Below are 25,356 nucleotides of genomic sequence, written 5' to 3'. Positions count from 1 at the left end.
AGCAACAACAGCTTAGCCACAAAGTGGTAGACCACAGAAGCTCACAGATCGGGACTGCCGGGTGCTGAAGCACGTAAAATGTATCTGTCCATCCGAATGGCGCAGCGGTCTAAGGCACTACACCGCAGTGTTTAAGGCGTCACTACAGACCCGGGTTCAATCCCAGGCTGTGTCACAACCGGCCGTGACTGAGAATCCCATAAGGCGGTACACAATTGTCCCAGTGTCGTCTGAGTTAGTGGAGGGTTTGACTGGGGGGTGGCTTTACTTGGCTCATCGCGCTCTAGCGACTCCTTGTGGCAGGCCGGGCGCCTGCAGTCAGTTGAACAGTGAACAGCGCAATGCTTGAAGCACAGCGAAGAGCTGCTGGCAAATACAGGAAAGTGCTGTTTGAATGAATGCTTACGAGCCTGCTGCTGCTCAGTCAGACTGCTCTATCAAATATCAAATCATAGACTTAATTATAACATAATAGCACACAGAAATACGAGCCTTAGGTCATTAGGGGCGGCAGGGTAGCCTAGTGGTTAGAGCGTTGGACTAGTAACCGGAAGGTTGCAAGTTCAAATCCCCGAGCTGACAAGGTACAAATCTGTCGTTCTGCAGTTAACCCACTGCTGCTATTGAAAATAATAATTTGTTCCTAAATAAAGGTAATACATTTACTTTTTATTTTATCTAATGGGTGGCATCCATAAGTCTAAATATTGTTGTTACATTGCACAACCTTCAATGTTATGTCATAATTATGTACAATTCTTGCAGCGCGATCTTGCAGCGCGATCTTCGTCAGAAATAAAAAATGACTTCTATTTTAGCCCTTGGCAACGCAGATGCTCGTTGACGTGCACGTGGGTGCAATGATTGAATAACGTAGATTTCTAAATGTATTTTGCAACGCGAGTGGTGTGGTCAGCCTTTGACATTGTTGCACAGAACGCAAGAGAAGTGACACGATTTCCCAAGTTAAAATAAATTCATGTTAGCAGGCAATATTAAGTAAATATGCAGGTTTAAAAAATATATACTTGTGTATTGATTTTAAGAAAGGCGTTGATGTTTATGGTTAGGTACACATTGGTGCAACGATAGTGCTTTTTTCATGAGTGCGCTTGTTAAATCACCCGTTTGAAGTAGGCTGTGATTCAATGATAAATTAACAGGCACCGCGTCGATTATATGCAACGCAGGACAAGCTAGATAAACTAGTAATATCATCTACCATGTGTAGTTAACTAGTGATTATGTTAAGATTGATTGTTTTTTATAAGTTTAATGCTAGCTAGCACTTTACCGTGGCTCCTTGCTGCACTCGCATAACAGGTAGTCAGCCTGCCACGCAGTCTCCTCATGGAGTACAATGTAATCGGACATAATAGATGTCCAAAAATGCCGATTACCGATTGTTCTGAAAACTTGAAATCGTCCCTTTCCTATTTCAGCACGACAATGCCTCTGTGCACAAAGCGAGGTTCATACAGAAATGGTTTGTCGAGATCGGTGTAGATGAACTTGACTGGCCTGCACAGAGCCCCCTATCGAACACTTTTGGGATGAATTGGAATGCCGGCTGCGAGCCAGGCCTAATTTCCCAAAATCAGTGCCCAACCTTACTAATGCTCTTGTGGCTGAATGGAAGCAAGTCCCTGCAGTAATGTTCCAACATCTAATGGAAAGCCTTCCCAGAAGAGTGGAGGCTGTTATATTAGCAAAGGGGGGGCCAACTCCATATTAATACCCATGATTTTAGAATGAGATGTTCGGCAAGCAGGTGTCCACATACTTTTGGTCATGTAGTGTATGTATGCGTTTCATTTGACCTCAAGCTTTTGAGTCAGTTGTACTGTAAAAGGGACATATAGGATGGTTATATTTGACATAATACATACAAGCAAGAATCCCTCCTAGTGTACTTTCACTTTTACTAACGGTCTCTTTCTCATTCTCTTTCATTCTCTCTCCTTCCTACTTTCTATCGTTCTCTCTGTTCAAAGGACAATGCCAGCCACTCATGCCCAAACACTAAATGAATGAAACAATATGGTTATCTCCCTCTCAATACACCTCCTCCTTATCTATGGCCTTGTCTACCCTCCTCTCCTCCTCCTGCTCTCTCTCTTTCTCTCACTCACTTAATCTGTCCTTCCTTCTCTCCTCCCTTGTCATTGCACTGCAATAACATTTTGCTAGATAAGTTTTAGCCTAAATGCCAGCTCTAGTTCTTCAGCTTGTGATCTCTCTCTCTCTCTCTCTCTCTCTCTCTCTCTCTCTCTCTCTCTCTCTCTCTCTCCCATGAGCATGTAGAAATATAAATGATATAATCATGTCTGTTATAGAGAGACTTTTATCTGTCCACAACAAGTTGAACACTAGTTATACAAGCATGCACTAGGACTGTATTTGATAGATTTGTCACATAATAGAGTTTGTGTTGTGTTGTATGTTTGTGAAATATAGCCTCTGTGTTGTGTAGCGTGTGGAGTTGTGTTGCTAACATGTGTGTGTTGCGTGTTGTAGGCGTGTTCCTGATCCCCTACATGATTATTGTGTTCATCGGAGGTATTCCCGTGTTCTTCCTGGAAATCGCTCTTGGTCAGTTCATGAAGCAAGGAGGGGTCTCTGCATGGAACATTGCCCCTCTCTTTAAAGGTACTGTAATGTGAATGCATTAATGAAGAGTGAATACATGTTTCTGAGGTAGGTTTTGTCTTGTTTTATTCTGCAACCCCTCTGTCTCACACATCCTTTCTTTCGCCCCCCCTATAATATAGGCTAGCATTTGGTTGTTCAAACCACCAATTTCGGCATAGATGTTGGCATTATGTAACTGAAACAACTGTCAGAATAAACAGTCTTCTCGCAACAAGACTTGATTGATGAAATTTTGACATAAGAGCTGTTGTGAATATGTTGATTCTGTTGTAACTTGCAGTCCAGCTCCTCTGTCACATCATAGCATCGTCATCAACTTCCAACCTACACTCAGTGGCCAGTTTATTAGGTACACCACCCCGTTCATGAAAATGGTTTTCTCTTCCAGACAGTGAGTCACGTGGCTGTGGCTTTCTTTATAAAGCAGAAATCGAGACATTCAGTTACTGTTTGATTGGACATTAGAATTGGCAAAACAAGTGATCTAAGCGACTTTGAGTGTGGTATGATTGTCAGTGCCATGCACGTTGGTTCTAGTATCTCAAAAACACTGTGGTATGATTGTCAGTGTTGTGCACGTTGGTTCTAGTATCTCAGAAACACTGTGGTATGATTGTCAGTGCCGTGCACGTTGGTTCTAGTATCTCAGAAACACTGTGGTATGATTGTCAGTGTTGTGCACGTTGGTTCTAGTATCTCAGAAACACTGTGGTATGATTGTCAGTGCCGTGCACGTTGGTCCCAGTATCTCAGAAACACTGTGGTATGATTGTCAGTGCCGTGCACGTTGGTCCCAGTATCTCAGAAACACTGTGGTATGATTGTCAGTGCCGTGCACGTTTGAAACACAGTGGTATGATTGTCAGTGCCGTGCACGTTGGTCCCAGTATCTCAGAAACACTGTGGTATGATTGTCAGTGCCGTGCACGTTGGTCCCAGTATCTCAGAAACACTGTGGTATGATTGTCAGTGCCGTGCACGTTGGTCCCAGTACCTCAGAAACACTGTGGTATGATTGTCAGTGCCGTGCACGTTGGTTCCAGTATCTCAGAAACGTCCAGCCTCCTGGGCTTTTCACACACGACAGTGTCTAGGGTTTACAGAGAATGGTGCGACAAACAGAAAACATCCCGTCAGCGGCAGTCCTGTGGGCGAAAACAGCTTGTTGATAAGAAATCAAAGGAGAATGGCAAGAATCATGCAAGCTAACAGGTGGGCCACAAACCGGCAAATAATGGCGCAGTACAACAGTGGTGTCTGTCCTTGTCACGCATGGACTATTGCAGCAGATGACCACACCGGGTTCTGCTCCTATCAGCTAAAAACAAGAAGCAGCTCCAGTGGGCACGTGATCACCAACACTGGACAGTTGAGAAGTAGAAAAACATCACCTGGTCCAACGAATCCCAGTTCCTGTTGCATCATGCAGGTTAAAGATTTGGCATAAGCAGCATGAGTCCATGGCCCCATCCTGCCTGGAGTCAACGGTACAGGCTGGTGGAGGTGGGGTAATGGTGTGGGGAATGTTTTCTTGGCACACATTAGGTCCCTTGAAACCAATTAAGCAACGTTTCCATTCCTCAAATAATTCAGGCTGTTCTGGAGTCAAAGTGGGGTCTGATCCAGTACCTGATGGGTGTACCTAATAAACCTTATAAAGTGTGTATTCTCAACAGCCCTTGGTTATTGTAAATAAGCATCTGTTCTTAATTGACCTGCCTGGTAAAGTAAATGTTTCATAAAATTCAAATCTATTTCATTATTTCATTATTTAATTCTTGTGAAGATAACTATTTTCCTGACAGCTCTTCCCCTAGGCAGCATAGGTACCACAAAGAGATACCCGTACCTTAGTAGTGCTGGCACACAAAACACAAAGTATTAGAATCTTGGAACCTGATCTTCATAGATGTTGTTTAATGGAGATGGAATTCATTTTTCTGAGTGAGGTTTTTTATTTTTTTGTTCTCTAACCCGTCCATTTTTCTTTCTCATATATCCTTCCTCTAAATGTTTGTCCTTATGTTCTCTACTGTACATCCCCTCATCTGCCACTCCTTCTCATTCCCCCTCTCTCTCTCTCTCTCCACAGGTCTTGGCCTGGCCTCCATGGTAATAGTGTTCTTCTGTAACACCTACTACATCATGATCCTGGTGTGGGGCCTGTACTTCCTGCTTCACTCCTTCACCAACCCGTTACCCTGGGCTACCTGCGGGCACCCTTGGAACACCCTCAACTGCACCGAAAACTTCCGCCGGGCTTGCCACAACCGCAGCACCCTGCCTCTCCTCTCCTCCACCCCCGATCCGTCTATCCCCAGCTCCCTCCTCTCGTCGGTGGTATCCTCCCCGCTCAACCTCTCATCCTCTACTCTGCTCCTCTTCAACGGCAGCTGCGTGGAACCAGAGGGCATGCGCTCGCCAGTCATTGAGTTCTGGGAGTAAGTGATCTGTGGTCTGTTGTGTTGGGTTGGTCATAGGACTAACTACCTAACCATAGGTTATTGGTTGTCTATTCTTTTTGTCTGACCTCTCTCTCTCAATTCAATTCAAAGGGCTTTATTGGCATGGGAAACATATGTTAACATTGCCAAAGCAAGTGAAGGAGACAATATACAAAAGTGAAATAAACAATAAAAATGAACAGTAAACATTACACTCTCTCGCTCTCTCTCTCTCTCTCTGTGTGTATGTGTGTCAGGCGTAAGGTGCTCCGTCTCTCTGCTGGTCTGGATGAGCCTGGTGACATCAGCTCTCACATGGTCCTCTGTCTGATCGCCACCTGGGTTATTGTTTACTTCTGCATCTGGAAGGGAGTCAAAGGCACAGGCAAGGTCAGTGAACGTGTGGGTGAGTGTGGGTGTAAGGATATGTCTTGTGCTTTGCTTAGCTTAAGTTAAGGTGAGATACAGGGTTTTTTCTGCCTAGAAAAGTATTTTCAATCCAAACAATGTAAAAACAAAACATGTAGCTACTGTAGCAACATTGACGAGAATGGAATTTCTGTGTTCTTGTGAGTCTAGCTTTAGAGATTTGTCCATTCTCCACTTTGCCCTCTGACCTCAAAGCAGCTTTAGTACGGATCATAATGTCTAGACTGACAAATATAATCAGACACACTTGTAAGCACACATGTAAAATCAACTAATATGTGGGACTGGAAAAACATGCGTGTGTTTTGCCTTAGTACAGGTATTTCCAAACGGGTACACGCGCAATGTCGTCGTGGGTACGCCAAAGAAAAATGTGATTCACATTTAAAATATAAATATAGAACATTTTTTATTTCATTTTTTTCACATTTTCAAACAGTCCATTTATATTTTCCAACGGGGCTATACATTTGGGTGAGGTTTTTTTCTCGCCTGAGTAGCCTCGTTTCACTGCCAAAAATCAAATGAAACCCTCTAGTGTTCAGCGAAATAACATGTCAAATACAGGTAGCCTAGTCAAATAATTAACATCCAATCACATTAACCGTTACTCTCTCTGGGGAACTCCACTAAAGGTTCATATGTAGCCAAACGTAGCTGCTGCTCATTGCGTTTGCTCGAAAATTGATAAATAGTTTTAAAAAGTAAGGCCCGCATCCTGAGAAAAACATAACAGCTCTACTGGTAGTACTGCTACTTCTAGCAGTACTACACCTGCACTTGTTGACAACACAAGTTGTTCTGCTTCCACGAGCCCATCCAATGCTAGCATCAGTAATTCTACATGTTGTTGTTAGCCCAGCTAGCATGGACACTGACAGTTATGAATCTGATGCAGCTGAAGAGCTACTGCACCCTAACCCGGGAAAGAACCGAACAACAGACAGGAACGTTGAACCGTCGAAAAGGCGCAAATATACTATTTCACAACCTGATGAAACCTTCACTCTTGCGCAGACATTTAGAAACAAAACATGCCAATTTGAAAAATAAGCCACGGAAGTTTTTTGAGCGAGAATTAAGACGTCTTTCGAGTAGTAAGACATTTATAAAATCAACAGATACCATTAATAAGAAGGGGCTAGAAGCGTCTTATATGGTGAGCTACCGAGTGGCTAGGACAGGCAAGCCCCATACTATTGTAGAGGACTTAATTCTTCCTGCTGCCGCGGATATGGCTGGGACAACGCTGGGGGAAAAGGCCCAAAAAACTATACAGACAATGCCTTCATCAAACAACACTGTTTCACGACACATCAGTGACATGGCAGGAGGTGTTTTAAATCAATTACTGCTTCGCATACAAGCCAGTGAATTCTATGCATTACAGCTGGATGAGTCAACAGGCCTGGCACAGCTCCTGGTCAATTAAGGAAGACATTCTCTTCTGCAAACCACTGAAAACCAGGACAACATGAGAGGATATTTTAAAGTACTGGACAGCTTTGTGACATCAAATGGACTTTGGTGGTCAAGATGTGTTTGTATCTGTACTGATGGCGCTAAGCCATGACAGGGAGACATAGTGGAGTGGTAACGCGCGTGCAAGCAGTTGCACCCGACGCCACTTGGGTACACTGCAGCATCCACCGAGAGGCTCTTGCTGCCAAAGGAATGCCTGACAGCTTGAAAGACGTTTTGGACACTACAGTGAAAATGGTTAACTTTGTTAAAGCAAGGCCCCTGAACTCTCATGTATTTTCTACACTATGCAATGATATGGGCAGCGACTATGTAACGCTTTTACAACATACAGAAGTGCGCTGGTTATCAAGTGGCAAAGTATTGACACTTTTTGGAATTGAGAGACGAGCTTAAAGTTTTCTTTACTGACCATCATTTTCACTTGTCTGACTGCTTGCATGATGACGAGTTTCTCACACGACTGGCCTATCTGGGTGATGTTTTTTTTCGCTGGAATGTTCTGAATCTAGGATTGCATGGACTCAACTATATTCAATGTGCGGGACAAAATTGAGGCTATGGTTAAGAAGTTGGAGCACTTCTCTGTCTGCATTAACAACGACAACACACAAGTCTTTGCATTAACAAGGACAACACACAAGTCTTTCCATCATTGTATGATTTTTTTGTGTGTAAATGAACTCAAGCTTACGGACAATGTCAAATGTGATATAGCGAAGCACCTGAGTGAGATGGGTGCGCAATTACGCAGGTACTTTCCCAAAACAGATGACACAAACAACTGGATTCATTATCCCTTTCATGCCCTGCCTCCAGTCCACTTACCGATATCTGAACAAGAGAGTCTCATTGAAATTGCAACAAGCGGTTCTGTGAAAATTTAATTTAATCAGAAGCCACTGCCAGATTTCTAGATTGGGCTGCGCTCAGAGTATCCTGCCTTAGCAAATCACACTGTTAAAACACTGATGCCCTTTGCAACCACGTACCTATGTGAGAGTGGATTCTCGGCCCTCACTAGCATGAAAATTAAATAAAGGCACAGACTGTGTGTGGGAAATTATTTAAGACTTGAGACTCTCTCCAATACAACCCAACATTGCAGAGTTATGTTCATTCTTTCAAGCACACCCTTCTCATTAACCTTTGAGTTATTCACAATTGTCAATTGACAAATAAGGTTTTATATGTAAGATGGTTAAATAAAGAGCAAAATGATTGATTATTGTTATATTATTATTGTGCCCTGGTCCTATAAGAGCTCTTTGACACTTCCCACGAGCCGTATAAATGTATCGTGTAACGTGTGTGTGGCAGGCTTACAATGATGGCAAAAAACAACATTTGAGAGTGCGCTGACCCTGGTGCTAGAGGGGGTACGCAGCTGGAGGTTGAATGTTTGAAGGGGTACGGGACTATAAAAAGTTTGGGAACCACAGCCTTAGTAGATGCCTTTGTGTGGAAGTACTCTTATGTTTGTCATGTGTGGGTTGAGAACCGTAAATGCTTGGCTTGTATAGTTCACACTCAATTCTCACTGCAACTTTAATGAACTTCTACCTAGTGGTCCCCACAGCAACATACACACAGGGTGTTTCTCAATATGCATACTACCGTGCTCCACATTCTCATGCTCTGAGTGCATTCTCCGAGGACTTTCTTGTGAGGACTAGAGTGTGAAGAATGCATAAAACATTATATTTGAGAAGCATTCGCATTTTCCCTACTGAATTACCTCACACTCCCCCTACTGTATTACCTCACACTCCCCCTACTGTATTACCTTACACTCCCCCTACTGTATTACCTCACACTCCCCCTACTGAATTACCTCACACTCCCCCTACTCTATTACCTCACACTCCCCCTACTCTATTACCTCACACTCCCCCTACTGTATTACCTTACACTCCCCCTACTGTATTACCTCACACTCCCCCTACTGTATTACCTCACACTCCCCCTACTGTATTACCTCACACTCCCCCCCACACTCCCCCTACTGTATTACCTTACACTCCCCCTACTGTATTACCTTACACTCCCCCTACTGTATTACCTCACACTCCCCCCCACACTCCCCCTACTGTAATACCTTACACTCCCCCTACTGTATTACCTCACACTCCCCCTACTGTATTACCTTACACTCCCCCTACTGTATTACCTCACACTCCCCCTACTGTATTACCTCACACTCCCCCTACTGTATTACCTCACACTCCCCCTACTGTATTACCTCACACTCCCCCTACTGTATTACCTTACACTCCCCCTACTGTATTACCTCACACTCCCCCTACTGAATTACCTCACACTCCCCCTACTGTATTACCTCACACTCCCCCTACTGTATTACCTCACACTCCCCCTACTGAATTACCTCACACTCCCCCTACTGTATTACCTCACACTCCCCCTACTGTATTACCTCACACTCCCCCTACCGTATTACCTCACACTCCCCCTACTGTATTACCTCACACTCCCCCTACTGTATTACCTTACACTCCCCCTACTGTATTACCTCACACTCCCCCTACTGTATTACCTCACACTCCCCCTACTGTATTACCTCACACTCCCCCCCACACTCCCCCTACTGTAATACCTTACACTCCCCCTACTGTATTACCTCACACTCCCCCTACTGTATTACCTCACACTCCCCCTACTGTATTACCTCACACTCCCCCTACTGTATTACCTCACACTCCCCCTACTGTATTACCTCACACTCCCCCTACTGTATTACCTTACACTCCCCCTACTGTATTACCTCACACTCCCCCTACTGAATTACCTCACACTCCCCCTACTGTATTACCTCACACTCCCCCTACTGTATTACCTCACACTCCCCCTACCGTATTACCTCACACTCCCCCTACTGTATTACCTCACACTCCCCCTATTGTATTACCTTACACTCCCCCTACTGTATTACCTCACACTCCCCCTACTGAATTACCTCACACTCCCCCTACTGTATTACCTCACACTCCCCTTACTGTATTACCTCACACTCCCCCTACTGTATTACCTCACACTCCCCCTACTGTATTACCTCAAACTCCCCCTACTGTATTACCTTACACTCCCCCTACTGTATTACCTCACACTCCCCCTACTGAATTACCTCACACTCCCACTACTGTATTACCTAACACTCCCCCTCCCCCTACTGTATTACCTCACACTCCCCCTACTGTATTACCTCAAACTCCCCCTACTGTATTACCTCACACTCCCCCTACTGAATTACCTCACACTCCCCCTACTCTATTACCTCACACTCCCCCTACTGTATTACCTTACACTCCCCCTACTGTATTACCTCACACTCCCCCTACTGTATTACCTCACACTCCCCCTACTGTATTACCTCACACTCCCCCCCACACTCCCCCTACTGTATTACCTTACACTCCCCCTACTGTATTACCTTACACTCCCCCTACTGTATTACCTCACACTCCCCCCCACACTCCCCCTACTGTAATACCTTACACTCCCCCTACTGTATTACCTCACACTCCCCCTACTGTATTACCTCACACTCCCCCTACTGTATTACCTCACACTCCCCCTACTGTATTACCTCACACTCCCCCTACTGTATTACCTCACACTCCCCCTACTGTATTACCTCACACTCCCCCTACTGTATTACCTTACACTCCCCCTACTGTATTACCTCACACTCCCCCTACTGAATTACCTCACACTCCCCCTACTGTATTACCTCACACTCCCCCTACTGTATTACCTCACACTCCCCCTACCGTATTACCTCACACTCCCCCTACTGTATTACCTCACACTCCCCCTATTGTATTACCTTACACTCCCCCTACTGTATTACCTCACACTCCCCCTACTGAATTACCTCACACTCCCCCTACTGTATTACCTCACACTCCCCTTACTGTATTACCTCACACTCCCCCTACTGTATTACCTCACACTCCCCCTACTGTATTACCTCAAACTCCCCCTACTGTATTACCTTACACTCCCCCTACTGTATTACCTCACACTCCCCCTACTGAATTACCTCACACTCCCACTACTGTATTACCTAACACTCCCCCTCCCCCTACTGTATTACCTCACACTCCCCCTACTGAATTACCTCACACTCCCCCTACTGTATTACCTTACGCTGCACCTCCCCATTCACTGAACTGTCTTCCAGCCAGGACAATGGCAACAATAGCAGCGAAACAAGATACAATGCATTTGGAAAGTATTCATAGCCATTGACTTTTTCCCCATTTTGTTATGTTACAGCCTTTTTCCAGAATGGATTACAAACTACACACAATACCCCATAATGACAAAGCAAACGTATTAAAAATGTAAAACTGAAATATCACATTTACATAAGTATTCAGATGCTTTACTCAGTACACTGTTGAAGCACTTTTGGCAGTGATTACAGCCTCAAGTCTTGGATATGACACTACAAGCTTGGCACACGTGTATTTGGGGAGTTTCTCCCATTCTTCTCTGCCTATCCTCTCAAGCTCTGTCAGGTTGGATGGGGAGCGTCGCTGCACAGCTATTTTCAGGTCTCTCCAGAGATGTTCAATCGGGTTCAAGTCCGGGCTTTGGCTGAGCCACTCAAGGAAATTCATAGACTTGTCCCGAAGCCACCCCTGCGTTGTCTTGGCTGTGTGCTTAGGGTCTTTGTCCTGTTGGACGATGAACCTTCTTCCCCAGTTTGAGGTCCTGAGCGCTCTGAAGCATGATGCTGCCACCACCAAGCTTCACCTTAAGGATGGTGCCAGGTTTCCTCGAGACATGACGCTTGGCATTCAGGCTAAAGAGTTCGATCTTGGTTTCATCAGACCAGAGAATCTTGTTTCTCATGGTCTGAGAGTCCTTTAGATGCCTTTTGGCAAACTCCAAGCAGGCTGTCATGTGCCTTTTACTGAAGAGTGGCTTCCGTCTGGCCACTCTACCATAAGTGCTGAAGAGATGATGGTTTGTCCTTCTGAAAGGTTCTCCCATCTCCACAGAGGAGCTCTGGAGCTCTGTCAGAGTGACCATCGGGTTCTGGGTCACCTCCCTGACCAAGGCCCTTCTCCCCCCAATTTCTCAGTTTGGACGGGCAGCCAGCTTTAGGAAGAGTCTTGGTGATTAGAAACTTCTTCCATTAAAAAATGATGGAGGCCACTGTGTTCTTGGGGACCTTCAATGCTGCAGAATCTTTGTACACTTCCCTAGATCGGTGCCTCAACACAATCCTGTCTCGGAGCTCTACGGACAATTCCTTCGACCTCATGGCTTGGTTTTTGCCTCTGACATGCACTGTCAACTGCAAACACCTTATGTAGACAGGTGTTTGCCTTTCTAAATCATGTTCAGGCAATTTAATATACCATAGGTGGCCTCCAATCATGTTGTAGAAACATCTCAAGGATGATCAATGGAAACAGGATGCAGCTGAGCTCAATTTTGAGTCTCATAGCAAAGGGTCTGAATACTTTTGTAAATAAGGTATTTCTGTTTTTTACTTTTAATACATTTGCAAGAATATCAAAACATCTGTTTTCACTTTGTCATTATGGGGTATTGATAAGTGTAGATTGATAAGGACAATGTTTTATTTAATCCATAAAAAAATAAAAAATATGCGAAATGTGGAAAAAGTCAATGGGTCTGAAAGCACTGTATACACAAAGCAAACATTTGAATTCCTAATTAGCAACTATATGTGAATCGTAATAGTCTAGCTATCCAGCTAGTTAAATAGGCAAAAATTACCTAAATCTAATGTTATGCAAGGTAGATATCAATTTTTGGTGGGTCGCTAGCTACCAATTGTTTGTGGCTAGCTAGCTAGCTGGCGAGTTAGCCCTATTGACTTACTATTAACTTACCCATTCACTGAACCCTCTTCCAGCCAGGACAAGTTCTTCGTGGATAGCTAGCTAGCTAACAATTCTTTATGGCTATCTATCTAGCTAACAGTAGTAGCTAGCCAGTTAGCCCTATTGACTTACTATGGGCTTGCGATCTACGCACACTACAGTGGGTATTGTAGGCAGGTAAATATGCCAAAATTACCACAGGCAACGTATCAGATGTAAATAGGCAACATTTCATTCCGACATTGGAGTTTATTTTCTCCCGATTCAGCTCAAATAGTAATAGATTGATTTCAATAAATGTGCAAGTACTTTCTATAAATACTTTCCATTGAAGCTTGCATCAATGCATGCTTCAAAATATGTACAAACTGATTACGCATTCGAGAAGTACCCCCTTTGTGCTTCGTGTTTCGCGTATTTTGATTTGGACTCCAATTTGCTCGGAGCACGGTAGTATGTATTCTGAAAAACACCAACAGTCTCAACTTGAAGCAGCTTTGAAACAAATATCTAGTAGGAGAGGCTGTGTTTGGGAATAATGTGCATGTGTGTAGGCGGGTTTGTTTCTGTTGTTTTATGTATCTGTACATATAATTGTGTGTCTATGTAGGTATGCAAACGTGTTTATGTGTTCCACAGAAATAGCCAAAGCTCACAGAGCAGGGTGAAAAAAAGGAGGGTAATTGAGCCGGCCACTTAAGCCGATTAGTAACTTTCCCCTCTGTGTGCATTTGAGGGGTGGGTAGGGGGGTCCCTGCAGATCAAGGCAAATATGTTCCTTTTTTCCCCCAACTTTATTAAATATGGTTAGGAGGCTCTAACACAAGATTAGCAAAGGATACCGGGAAGTTGCTTTCTCAGCAAAATCCCAAATCTGCGTATGTGCTTCAGGGAAGAGAACAGAGCTGTGAAGTAGAACAGAGCCATGGGTTTTTCGCCATATATCCTGGGAGGTATTATTTGACTGTGCGTACATGTTGGTGTTCATGTTGTGTTCCTAACGTTGTGTCAGATGAATCTGTGTGTGGGTTTGGATGCATGTGTGTGTGTGTGTTCATGTGGTGTTGCTGTGGATTGACTCTGGCCCTCAGATCTTCTTCTCCTATGCTATTGTTACCTATGTCGCCGCCTCTGGAAAAACTGTGTTCTCTGTTTTGTTGGAGTGTTTGGCGCCGACAGAGATGGACGCCTCGCTTCGCGTTCTTAGGAAATTATGCAGTAGTTTATTTTTTTAACATATTATTTCTGTTACCCCAGGAAATCTTAAGTTTTATTACATACAGCTGGGCGGAACTCTTGGATATAAGAGCAACGTCAACTTACCAACATTACGACCAGGAATACGACTTTCCCAAAGCGGATCCTCTGTTTGGACCACCACCCTGGACAGTGGATCTGTTCCCAGTAGGTGACCCAAAACGACAGAGCGGTGTTCTGGTCAGGCTCCATAGACGGGCACACCGCCCACCGCTCCCAAGTATACTACTCGCCAATGTCCAGTCTCTTGACAACAAGGTAGATGAAATTCGAGCAAGGGTTGCCTTCCAGAGAGACATCAGAGATTTTAGCATTCTCATGGCTCACTCGGGATATGTTATCAGAGTCGGTACAGCCACTCGGTTTCTTCACACATCGCTCCGACAGAAACAAACATCTCACTGGTAAGAAGAAGGGCGGGGGTGTATGCCTTATGATTAACAAGTCATGGTGTGATTATAACACACAGGAACTCAAGTCCTTTTGTTCACCTGACCTAAAATTCCTTACGATCAAATGCCGACCGCATTACCTACCAAGAGAATTCTCTTCGATTATAATCACAACCGTGTATATCCCCCCTCCAAGCAGACACCTCGACGGCCCTGAAAGAACTTCATTGGACTCTATGTAAACTGGAAACCACATATATCCTTAGGCTGCATTTATTGTAGCTGGGGATTTTAACAAGGCTAATCTGAAAACAAGGCTCCCTAAATTTTATCAGCATATCGAATGCGTGACCCTGGCTGGCAATACTCTGGATCATTGCTACTCTAATTTCCGCGACGCATACAAAGCCCCCCCCCGCCCTCCTTTTGGCAAATCTGACCACAACTCCATTTTGTTGCTACCAGCCTATAGACAGAAACTTAAACAGGAAACACCCCTGCTCAGGTCTGTTCAATGCTGGTCCGACCAATCTGATTCCACGCTTCAAGATTGCTTCATTCACGCGGACTGGGATATGTTCCGGATAGCATCGGACAATAACAAATCAAATCAAATCAAATTTATTTGTCACATACACATGGTTAGCAGATGTTAATGCGAGTGTAGCGAAATGCTTGTGCTTCTAGTTCCGACAATGCAGTAATAACCAACAAGTAATCTAACTAACAATTCCAAAACTACTGTCTTGTACACAGTGTGAGGGGATAAAGAATATGTACATAAGGATATATGAATGAGTGATGGTACAGAGCAGCATAGGCAGATACAGTAGATTGTATCGAGTACAGTATATACATATGAGATGAGTATGTAAACAAAGTGGCATAGTTAAAGTGGCTAGTGATACATGTATTACATAAGGATACAGTCGATGATATAGAGTACAGTAAATACGTATGCCTATGAGATGAATAATGTAGGGTAAGTAACATTATATAAGGTAGCATTGTTTAAAGTGGCTAGTGATATATTTACATCATTTCCCATCAATTCCCATTATTAAAGTGGCTGGAGTTGAGTCAGTGTCAGTGTGTTGGCAGCAGCCACTCAATGTTAGTGGTGGCTGTTTAACAGTCTGATAGCCTTGAGATAGAAGCTGTTTTTCAGTCTCTCGGTCCCAGCTTTGATGCACCTGTACTGACCTCGCCTTCTGGATGATAGCGGGGTGAACAGGCAGTGGCTCGGGTGGTTGATGTCCTTGATGATCTTTATGGCCTTCCTGTGACATCGGGTGGTGTAGGTGTCCTGGAGGGCAGGTAGTTTGCCCCCGGTGATGCGTTGTGCAGACCTCACTACCCTCTGGAGAGCCTTACGGTTGAGGGCGGAGCAGTTGCCGTACCAGGCGGTGATACAGCCCGCCAGGATGCTCTCGATTGTGCATCTGTAGAAGTTTGTGAGTGCTTTTGGTGACAAGCCGAATTTCTTCAGCCTCCTGAGGTTGAAGAGGCGCTGCTGCGCCTTCTTCACAATGCTGTCTGTGTGAGTGGACCAATTCAGTTTGTCTGTGATGTGTATGCCGAGGAACTTAAAACTTGCTACCCTCTCCACTACTGTTCCATCGATGTGGATAGGGGGGGTGTTCCCTCTGCTGTTTCCTGAAGTCCACAATCATCTCCTTAGTTTTGTTGACGTTGAGTGTGAGGTTATTTTCCTGACACCACACTCTGAGGGCCCTCACCTCCTCCCTGTAGGCCGTCTCGTCGTTGTTGGTAATCAAGCCTACCACTGTTGTGTCGTCCGCAAATTTGATGATTGAGTTGGAGGCGTGCGTGGCCACGCAGTCGTGGGTGAACAGGGAGTACAGGAGAGGGCTCAGAACGCACCCTTGTGGGGCCCCAGTGTTGAGGATCAGCGGGGAGGAGATGTTGTTGCCTACCCTCACCACCTGGGGGCGGCCCGTCAGGAAGTCCAGTACCCAGTTGCACAGGGCGGGGTCGAGACCCAGGGTCTCGAGCTTGATGACGAGCTTGGAGGGTACTATGGTGTTGAATGCCGAGCTGTAGTCAATGAACAGCATTCTCACATAGGTATTCCTCTTGTCCAGATGGGTTAGGGCAGTGTGCAGTGTGGTTGAGATTGCATCGTCTGTGGACCTATTTGGGCGGTAAGCAAATTGGAGTGGGTCTAGGGTGTCAGGTAGGGTGGAGGTGATATGGTCCTTGACTAGTCTCTCAAAGCACTTCATGATGACGGAAGTGAGTGCTACGGGGCGGTAGTCGTTTAGCTCAGTTACCTTAGCTTTCTTGGGAACAGGAACAATGGTGGCCCTCTTGAAGCATGTGGGAACAGCAGACTGGTATAGGGATTGATTGAATATGTCCGTAAACACACCGGCCAGCTGGTCTGCGCATGCTCTGAGGGCGCGGCTGGGGATGCCGTCTGGGCCTGCAGCCTTGCGAGGGTTAACACGTTTAAATGTCTTACTCACCTCGGCTGCAGTGAAGGAGAGACCGCAAGTTTTCGTTGCAGGCCGTGTCAGTGGCACTGTATTGTCCTCAAAGCGGGCAAAAAAGTTATTTAGTCTGCCTGGGAGCAGGACATCCTGGTCCGTGACTGGGCTGGATTTCTTCCTGTAGTCCGTGATTGACTGTAGACCCTGCCACATGCCTCTTGTGTCTGAGCCGTTGAATTGAGATTCTACTTTGTCTCTGTACTGACGCTTAGCTTGTTTGATAGCCTTGCGGAGGGAATAGCTGCACTGTTTGTATTCGGTCATGTTACCAGACACCTTGCCCTGATTAAAAGCAGTGGTTCGCGCTTTCAGTTTCACACGAATGCTGCCATCAATCCACGGTTTCTGGTTAGGGAATGTTTTAATCGTTGCTATGGGAACGACATCTTCAACGCACGTTCTAATGAACTCGCACACCGAATCAGCGTATTCGTCAATGTTGTTGTCTGACGCAATACGAAACATGTCCCAGTCCACGTGATGGAAGCAGTCTTGGAGTGTGGAGTCAGCTTGGTCGGACCAGCGTTGGACAGACCTCAGCGTGGGAGCCTCTTGTTTTAGTTTCTGTCTGTAGGCAGGGATCAACAAAATGGAGTCGTGGTCAGCTTTTCCGAAAGGGGGGCGGGGCAGGGCCTTATATGCGTCGCGGAAGTTAGAGTAACAATGATCCAAGGTCTTTCCACCCCTGGTTGCGCTGATAAAATTTGGGGAGTCTTGTTTTCAGATTAGCCTTGTTAAAATCCCCAGCTACAATGAATGCAGCCTCCGGATAAATGGTTTCCAGTTTGCAAAGAGTCAAATAAAGTTCATTCAGAGCCAACGATGTGTCTGCTTGGGGGGGGATATATACGGCTGTGATTATAATCGAAGAGAATTCTCTTGGTAGATAATGCGGTCTACATTTGATTGTGAGGAATTCTGAATCAGGTGAACAGAAGGATTTGAGTTCCTGTATGTTTCTTTCATCACACCATGTCACGTTAGTCATAAGGCATACGCCCCCGCCCCTCTTTTTACCAGAAAGATGTTTTTTCCTGTCTGCGCGATGCGTGGAGAAACCTGTTGGCTGCACCGCTTCGGATAGCGTCTCTCCAGTAAGCCACGTTTCCGTGAAGCAAAGAACGTTACAGTCTCTGATGTCCCTCTGGAATGCTACCCTTGCTCGGATTTCATCAACCTTGTTGTCAAGAGACTGGACATTGGCAAGAAGAATGCTAGGGAATGGTGCACGATGTGCCCGTCTCCGGAGTCTGACCAGAAGACCGCCTCGTTTCCCTCTTTTTCGGAGTCGTTTTTTTGGGTCGCTGCATGGGATCCACTCCGTTGTCCTGTTTGTAAGGCAGAGCACAGGATCCGCGTCGCGAAAAGCGTATTCTTGGTCGTACTGATGGTGAGTTGACGCTGATCTTATATTCAGTAGTTCTTCTCGACTGTATGTGATGAAACCTAAGATGACCTGGGGTACTAATGTAAGAAATAACACGTAAAAAAACAAAAAACTGCATAGTTTCCTAGGAACGCGAAGCGAGGCGGCCATCTCTGTCGGCGCCGGAAGTCAAGTGATGAATACGCTGATTCGGTGACCGAGTTTATTAACAAGTGCATCGGGGATGTGGTACCCACGGTGACTTATTAAATCCTTCCCCAACCAGAAACCGATGGCAGCATTTGTCCAAAACTGAAAGCGCGAACCACTGCTTTTAATCATGGCAAGGCGACCAGAAACATGACCAAATACAAGCAATATAGCTATTCCCTCCGCAAGGCAATCAAACAAGCTAAGCGTCAGTATAGAGACGAAGTTTAGTCGCAATTCAACGGCTCAGACACGAGACGTATGTGGCAGGGTCTACAGTCAATCACGGACTACAAAAAGAAAACCAGCCCGTCGCGGACACCAATGTCTTGCTCCCAGACAAACGAAACAACTTTTTTGCTCGCTTTGAGAACAATACAGTGCCACTGACATGGCCCGCTACCAAAATCTGCGGGCTCTCCTTCACCGCAGCCAACATGAGTAAAACATTTAAACGTGTTAACCCTCGCAAGGCTGCTGACCCAAACAGCATCCCTAGCCGCGTCCTCAGAGCATGCGCAGACCAGCTGGCTTTTATGTTTGCGGACATATTCAATCAATCCCTATCCCAGTCTGCTGTTCCCACATGCTTCAAGAGGGCCACCATTGTTCCTATTCCCAAGAAAGCTAAGGTAACTGAGCTAAACGACTATCGCCCCGTAGCACTCACTTCCGTCATCATGAAGGGCTTCGAGAGACTAGTCATGGATCATATCACTTCTAACCTACCTGACACCCTAGACCCACTAAAATTTGCTTACAGCCCCAATAGGTCCACAGACACAATCGCAACCACACTGCACACTGCCCTAACCCATCTGGACAAGAGGAATACCTATGTAAGAATGCTGTTCATCAATTACAGCTCAGCATTTAACACCATAGTACCCTCTAAACCCGTCATTAAGCTCAAGACCCTGGGTCTCGACCCCGCCCTGTGCAACTGGGTCCTCGACTTCCTGACGGGCCGCCCCCAGGTGGTGAGGGTAGGAAAACAACATCTCCACCCCACTGATCCTCAACACTGGGGCCCCACAAGGGTGTGTTCTCAGCCCTCTCCTGTACTCCCTGTTCACCCATGACTTTGTGGCCATGCACGCCTCCAACTCAATCATCAAGTTTGCAGACGACACTACAGTGGTAGGCTTGATTACCAACAACGACAAAACGACCTACATGGAGGAGGTAAGGCCCCTCAGAGTGTGGTGTCAGGAAAATAACCTCACATTCAACGTCAACAAAACAAAGGAGATGATCGAGAATTTCAGGAAACAGCAGAGGGAGCACCCCCCTATACACATCGACGGGACAGTAGTGGAGAAGGAGCAAAGTTTTAAGTTCCTCTGCGTACAAATCATGGACAAACTAAAAAATATATATATTTTTTTATTTGACCTTTTTTTAACTAGGCAAGTCAGTTAAGAAAAAAATCTTATTTTCAATGACGGCCTAGGAACAGTAGGTTAACTGCCTGTTCAGGGGCAGAACGACAGATTTGTACTTTGTCAGCTCAGGAATTCGAACTTGCAACCTTTCGGTTACTAGTCCAACGCTCCACCCACACAAACAGCGTGGCGAAGAAGGCGCAATAGCGCCTCTTCAACCTCAGGAGGCTGAAGAAATTTGGCTTGTCACCAAAAACACTCACTTTTACAGATGCACATTCGAGAGCTTCCTGTCAGGCTGTATCACCGCCTGGTACGGCAACTGCTCCGCCCACAACCGTAAGGCTCCCCAGAGGGTAGTGAGGTCTGCACAGCGCATCACCGGAGGCAAACTACCTGCCCTCCAGGACACCTACACCACCCGATGTCACAGTGAGTCCATAAAGATCATCAAGGACAACAACCACCCAAGCCACTGCCTGTTCACCCACGCTATCATCCAGAAGGCGAGGTCAATACAGGTGCACCAAAGCAGGGACCGAGAGACTGAAAAACAGCTTCTATCTCAAGGCCATCAGACAGCCATCACTAATATTGAGTGGCTAGAAGCACAAGCATTTCGCTACACTCGCATTAACATCTGCTAACCATGTGTATGTGACAAATAAAACTTGATTTTATTTGATTTAAATGAAATGATGAAATAATGAATGGCTGTTGTGAATTCTTTAACAGTGCTTTCTGAAAGTATTCAGATTCCTTTTTACACAGTTCGTTACGTTACAGCCTTATTCTAAAATGGATTAAATACAAAAAAATCCTCATCAATCTATGCACAATACCCCATAGTGACAAAGTGAAAACAGATTTTTTTTTTTATTCTTTCAAATATATGAAAAGATAACAGATATCTTACTTACATAAGTATTCAGACCCTTTGCTATGGGACTCAAAATTGAGCTCGGGTGCATCCTGTTTCCATTGATCATCCTTGAGATTGTTCTACAACTTGATTGGAGTCCACCTGTAGTAAATTCAATTGATTGCACATGATTTGGAAAGGCAGACATCTGTCTATATGGTCCCACAGTTGACAGTGCATGTCATAGCAAAACCATGATGTCAAAGGAATTGTTCGTAGAGCTCCGAAACAAGATTGTGTCAAGGCACAGGTCTGGGGAAGGGTACCAAAACATTTCTGCAGCATTGAAGATCCCCAAGAACCCAGTGGACTCCATCATTCTTATATGGAAGAAGTTTGGAACCACCAAGAGTCTGCTTAGAGCTGGCCGCCCAGCTCTATGAAGAGAGTAGACTGGGGTGAAGGACTGGGGTGGGGTGAAGACTGGGGTGAAGGTTCACCTTCCAACAGGACAAAGACCCTAAGCACACAGCCAAGAAAACACAAGAGTGGCTTTGGGACAAGTTTTTGAATCTCATTGAGTGGCCAGAGCCAGAGCCCGGACTTGAACTCGATCAAACATCTCTGGAAAGACCGGAAAATAGCTGTGCAGCGACGCTTCCCATCCAACCTGACAGAGCTTGAGAGGATCTGCAGAGAAGAATGGGAGAAACTCACCAAATACAGGTGTGCCAAGCTTGTAGCTTCTTACCCAAGAAGACTTGAGGCTGTAATCGCTGCCAAAGGTGTTTCAACAAAGTACTGCGTAAAGGGTCTGAATACTTATGTAAATGGGGTATTGTGTGTTGATTGATGAGAAAAAAAGTATAATTATATCAATTTTTGAATAAGGCTGTAACATAACAAAATGTGGAAAAAGTCAAGGGGTCTGAATTCTTTCCGAATGCACTGTAGACGTTCACACACTTGTTTGAGGACGTTACGTCATGTCATCACACCCACCACTGTGGAGACCCTACTCTAGCTCTTCTTACCATCTTTTATGCCTAAGTTGGTTTTAGGTGGTTTGAAACAACCAATTGATATACTATAAGGTCTGTAAGTCAAGTAATAAACTAGTGTGGGAGGAAACACTAGCTGTCAGTTCACAGCTCTGTTTCCTTCCCTGTAGGTAGTGTACTTCACAGCTCTGTTTCCTTACCTGTAGGTAGTGTATTTCACAGCTCTGTTCCCTTCCCTGTAGGTAGTGTACTTCACAGCTCTGTTCCCTTCTCTGTAGGTAGTATACTTCACAGCTCTGTTTCCTTCTCTGTAGGTAGTCCCTTCTCTGTAGGTAGTGTACTTCACATCTCTGTTTCCTTCCCTGTAGGTAGTGTACTTCACATCTCTGTTTCCTTCTCTGTAGGTAGTCCCTTCTCTGTAGGTAGTGTACTTCACATCTCTGTTTCCTTCCCTGTAGGTAGTGTACTTCACATCTCTGTTTCCTTCCCTGTAGGTAGTGTACTTCACATGTCTGTTTCCTTCCCTGTAGGTAGTGTACTTCACATCTCTGTTTCCTTCCCTGTAGGTAGTGTACTTCACAGCTCTGTTTCCTTACCTGGTCCTGGTGGTTCTGTTGGCCCATGGTGTAACCTTACCTGGAGCGCTGGATGGGATTGTGTACTATCTGAAACCAGACTGGTCCAAACTCTGGGAAGCCCAGGTATGGTGTGTACAGTACAGACAGCATGTGTTGCACAGGGATATGCAAGGATTGTTTTAACATAAATATTCATGTTCCTAGGTGTGGATCGATGCTGGCACTCAGATCTTCTTCTCCTATGCCATTGGTCTGGGTGCTTTAACTGCCCTTGGCAGCTACAACCGCTTCCACAACAACTGCTACCAGTAAGTATGACAAAAAAGCACAGTTAGACCATAAAACCCATCAACCACTGCTACCAAACATGACCACAAATTGGATCCCCCCCCAAAAAAATGCAGGGATAATTAGTTATTGGTTATGGATCTTTATTCTTAGTTGGATAAAATGTAAGAGAGAAAAAAGGCATTGTCTTGAACGTCCATTATTCTCCCAAGAGTGTCTGAGTATAACATCTAATAATCCGAGTGAGTCAGCTCCCTCACTAGTCCCACTGCTGCAGCAGCTCTGGGTTGACTGGCTGAGATGCTTCTAGCATGTGTTTAGCATAGACTGACTCAGAAATGTAAACAAACCCAACTTCCTAAAATGGCAGTTTTCTGGACGTTGACAATAATATGGACGCTTTTTAATAGATACCAAGTCTTGATACTAATGTTAGGCCTTAGCGGGAATTTATGGAATGTCCATTTAGGTGTAGCCTTTCAATGACTTTTTTCTATTCTTTTTTGTTTACCTTAGTTGGAAATGTACATGCAGTCTCAGTTATGACGGTATTCATATTAGCTAGTCATGGTCCTCTGATGTAGGCTATATGATAACCATAAACTGTAAATGAGGGTAAACAGGGTATGAGAGAGTTTGAGTTTTGATTTGGTTTATAGGTCTAGTAGATGACGGAGCTGATGAATGGAGCTGTTAAAACAATGCTTCATCGTCAGAGACCAATCAGCACATTCACCTCCTGTCCACCAATCAGCACGTCCACCTCCTGTCTTCACAGTTTTATAGGATCTCATTAACTTGTTTCTCAATGGTTGTCTTGAATTAACACTTCACACTTCATCCATGTATCACTGTTGTGCTATCTGTCCACAAATCACACTCAACATACAGTAGCCATGAACTATTATCTGGACCTCTGAGGATGATGATTCCAAATGCATCCTGATTAGGGATGTTACGGTGACCGTATTACCACTACACCGGCGGTCATGAAGGCAGTCAAAAACCATGTGACCGTTAAGTCACAGTAATTAGGCTTCTCCAAGCTCTGATGCAGGTCGTTAGTAGTCTACCAAACTTGCTAAATGCCTGGTACTCAGCACTCTATTGTCCCTCTAATCACTCTGACATCAATGTAAATGTATGAGCTCATGTTGCGCAACATTTCAATAGGCTATGCAATTCCGCAAGAAAACAGAGTGATGGCCTCTACTAAAAAGAGGAGGATCCCATCAGCTTTCAATAGGCTAGTCCTACTATATTTATTTCTCAACTTTTCTGATATTAAGCACATTGCTTATATTTGCAACAGGAGTATAGCCTACCTAGCTAGCATGAAAATAAACCAGGGGGAAAAGCGTCCTCCTTTCTTTTCTTCTTAATGTGTTTGAGCCAATCAGTTTTGTGGTGACAAGATAGGGTTGGTATACAGAAGATAGCCCTATGTGGTAAAAGACCAAATCCATATTATGGCAATAACAGCTCAAATAAGTAAAGAGAAATGACAGTCCATCATTACTTTAAGACATGAAGGTCAGTCAATCCAGAAAATGTCAAGAACTTTGCATTTTTTTCAAGTGCAGTCGCAAAAACCATCAAGCGCTATGAAGAACATGGATCTCATGAGCCTCACCACAGGAAAGAAAGACCCAGAGTTACCGCTTCTGCAGAGGATACGTTCATTAGAGTTACCAGTCTCAGAAATTGCAGCCCAAATAAATGCTTCACAGAGTTCAAGTAACACATCTCAACATCAACTGTTCAGAGAAGACTGTGTGAATCAGGCCTTCATGGTAAATTGCTGCAATGAAACTACTACTAAAGGACACCAATAGGAAGAAGAGACTTGCTTGGGCCAAGAAACATGAGCAATGGACATTAGACCGATGGGAATTGGTCCTTTGGTCTGATGAGTCCAAATTTGAGATTTTTGGTTCCAACCGCCGTGTATTTGTGAGATGCAGAGTAGGTGAGCAGATGATCTTCGCATGTGTGATTCCCACGGTGAAGCATAGAGGAGGAGGTGTGATGGTGTGGGGGTGCTTTGCTGGTGACACTGTCAGTGATTTATTTAGAATTCAATGCACACCAGTATGGCTACCACAGCATTCTGCAGTGATACGCCATCCCATCTGGTTTGCGCTTAGGGGGACTATCAACAGGACAATTACCCCAAACACACCTCCAGGCTGTGTAAGGGCTATTTGACCAAGAAGGAGAGTGATGGAGTGCTGCATCAGATGACCTGGCCTCCACAATCACCCGACCTCAACCCAATTGAGTTGGTTTGGAGTGAGTTGTACCGCAGAGTGGAGGAAAAGCAGCCAAGTGCTCAGCATATGTGGGACCTCCTTCAAGACTGTTGGAAAAGCATTCCACGTGAAGCTGGTTGAGAGAATGCCAAGAGTGTCCAAAGCTGTCATCAAGGCAAAGGGTAGCTACTTTGAAGAATCTAAAATATAAATGCACTTTTTTTGGTTACTACATGATTCGAGTTATTTCATAGTTTTGATGTCTTCACTATTATTCTACAATGTAGAAAATATTAAAAATAAAGAAAAACCCTTGAATGAGTAGGTGTGTCCAAACTTTTGACTGGTACTATATATTATTTA

At 44.9% G+C, this 25,356-nt stretch overlaps 1 protein-coding gene across 2 annotated transcripts in view; it reads left to right on the top strand.

Moving 5' to 3' along the window:
• Positions 1-25,356, top strand: part of LOC139368885 (sodium- and chloride-dependent creatine transporter 1) — a 42,153-nt gene that overhangs the window by 5,871 nt on the left and 10,926 nt on the right. For both annotated transcript variants that reach the window (XM_071108351.1, XM_071108352.1), the window contains 5 exons: positions 2,518-2,649; positions 4,745-5,093; positions 5,354-5,486; positions 22,442-22,576; positions 22,658-22,761. In XM_071108351.1, coding sequence (XP_070964452.1) covers positions 2,518-2,649; positions 4,745-5,093; positions 5,354-5,486; positions 22,442-22,576; positions 22,658-22,761 — 853 coding nt within the window. The remainder of the gene's footprint in view (positions 1-2,517; positions 2,650-4,744; positions 5,094-5,353; positions 5,487-22,441; positions 22,577-22,657; positions 22,762-25,356) is intronic.

The sequence above is a fragment of the Oncorhynchus clarkii genome, chromosome 16, assembly GCF_045791955.1.
Source record: "Oncorhynchus clarkii lewisi isolate Uvic-CL-2024 chromosome 16, UVic_Ocla_1.0, whole genome shotgun sequence".
Lineage (NCBI taxonomy): Eukaryota > Metazoa > Chordata > Actinopteri > Salmoniformes > Salmonidae > Oncorhynchus > Oncorhynchus clarkii.
This window is presented reverse-complemented; position numbering and strand designations above follow the sequence as displayed.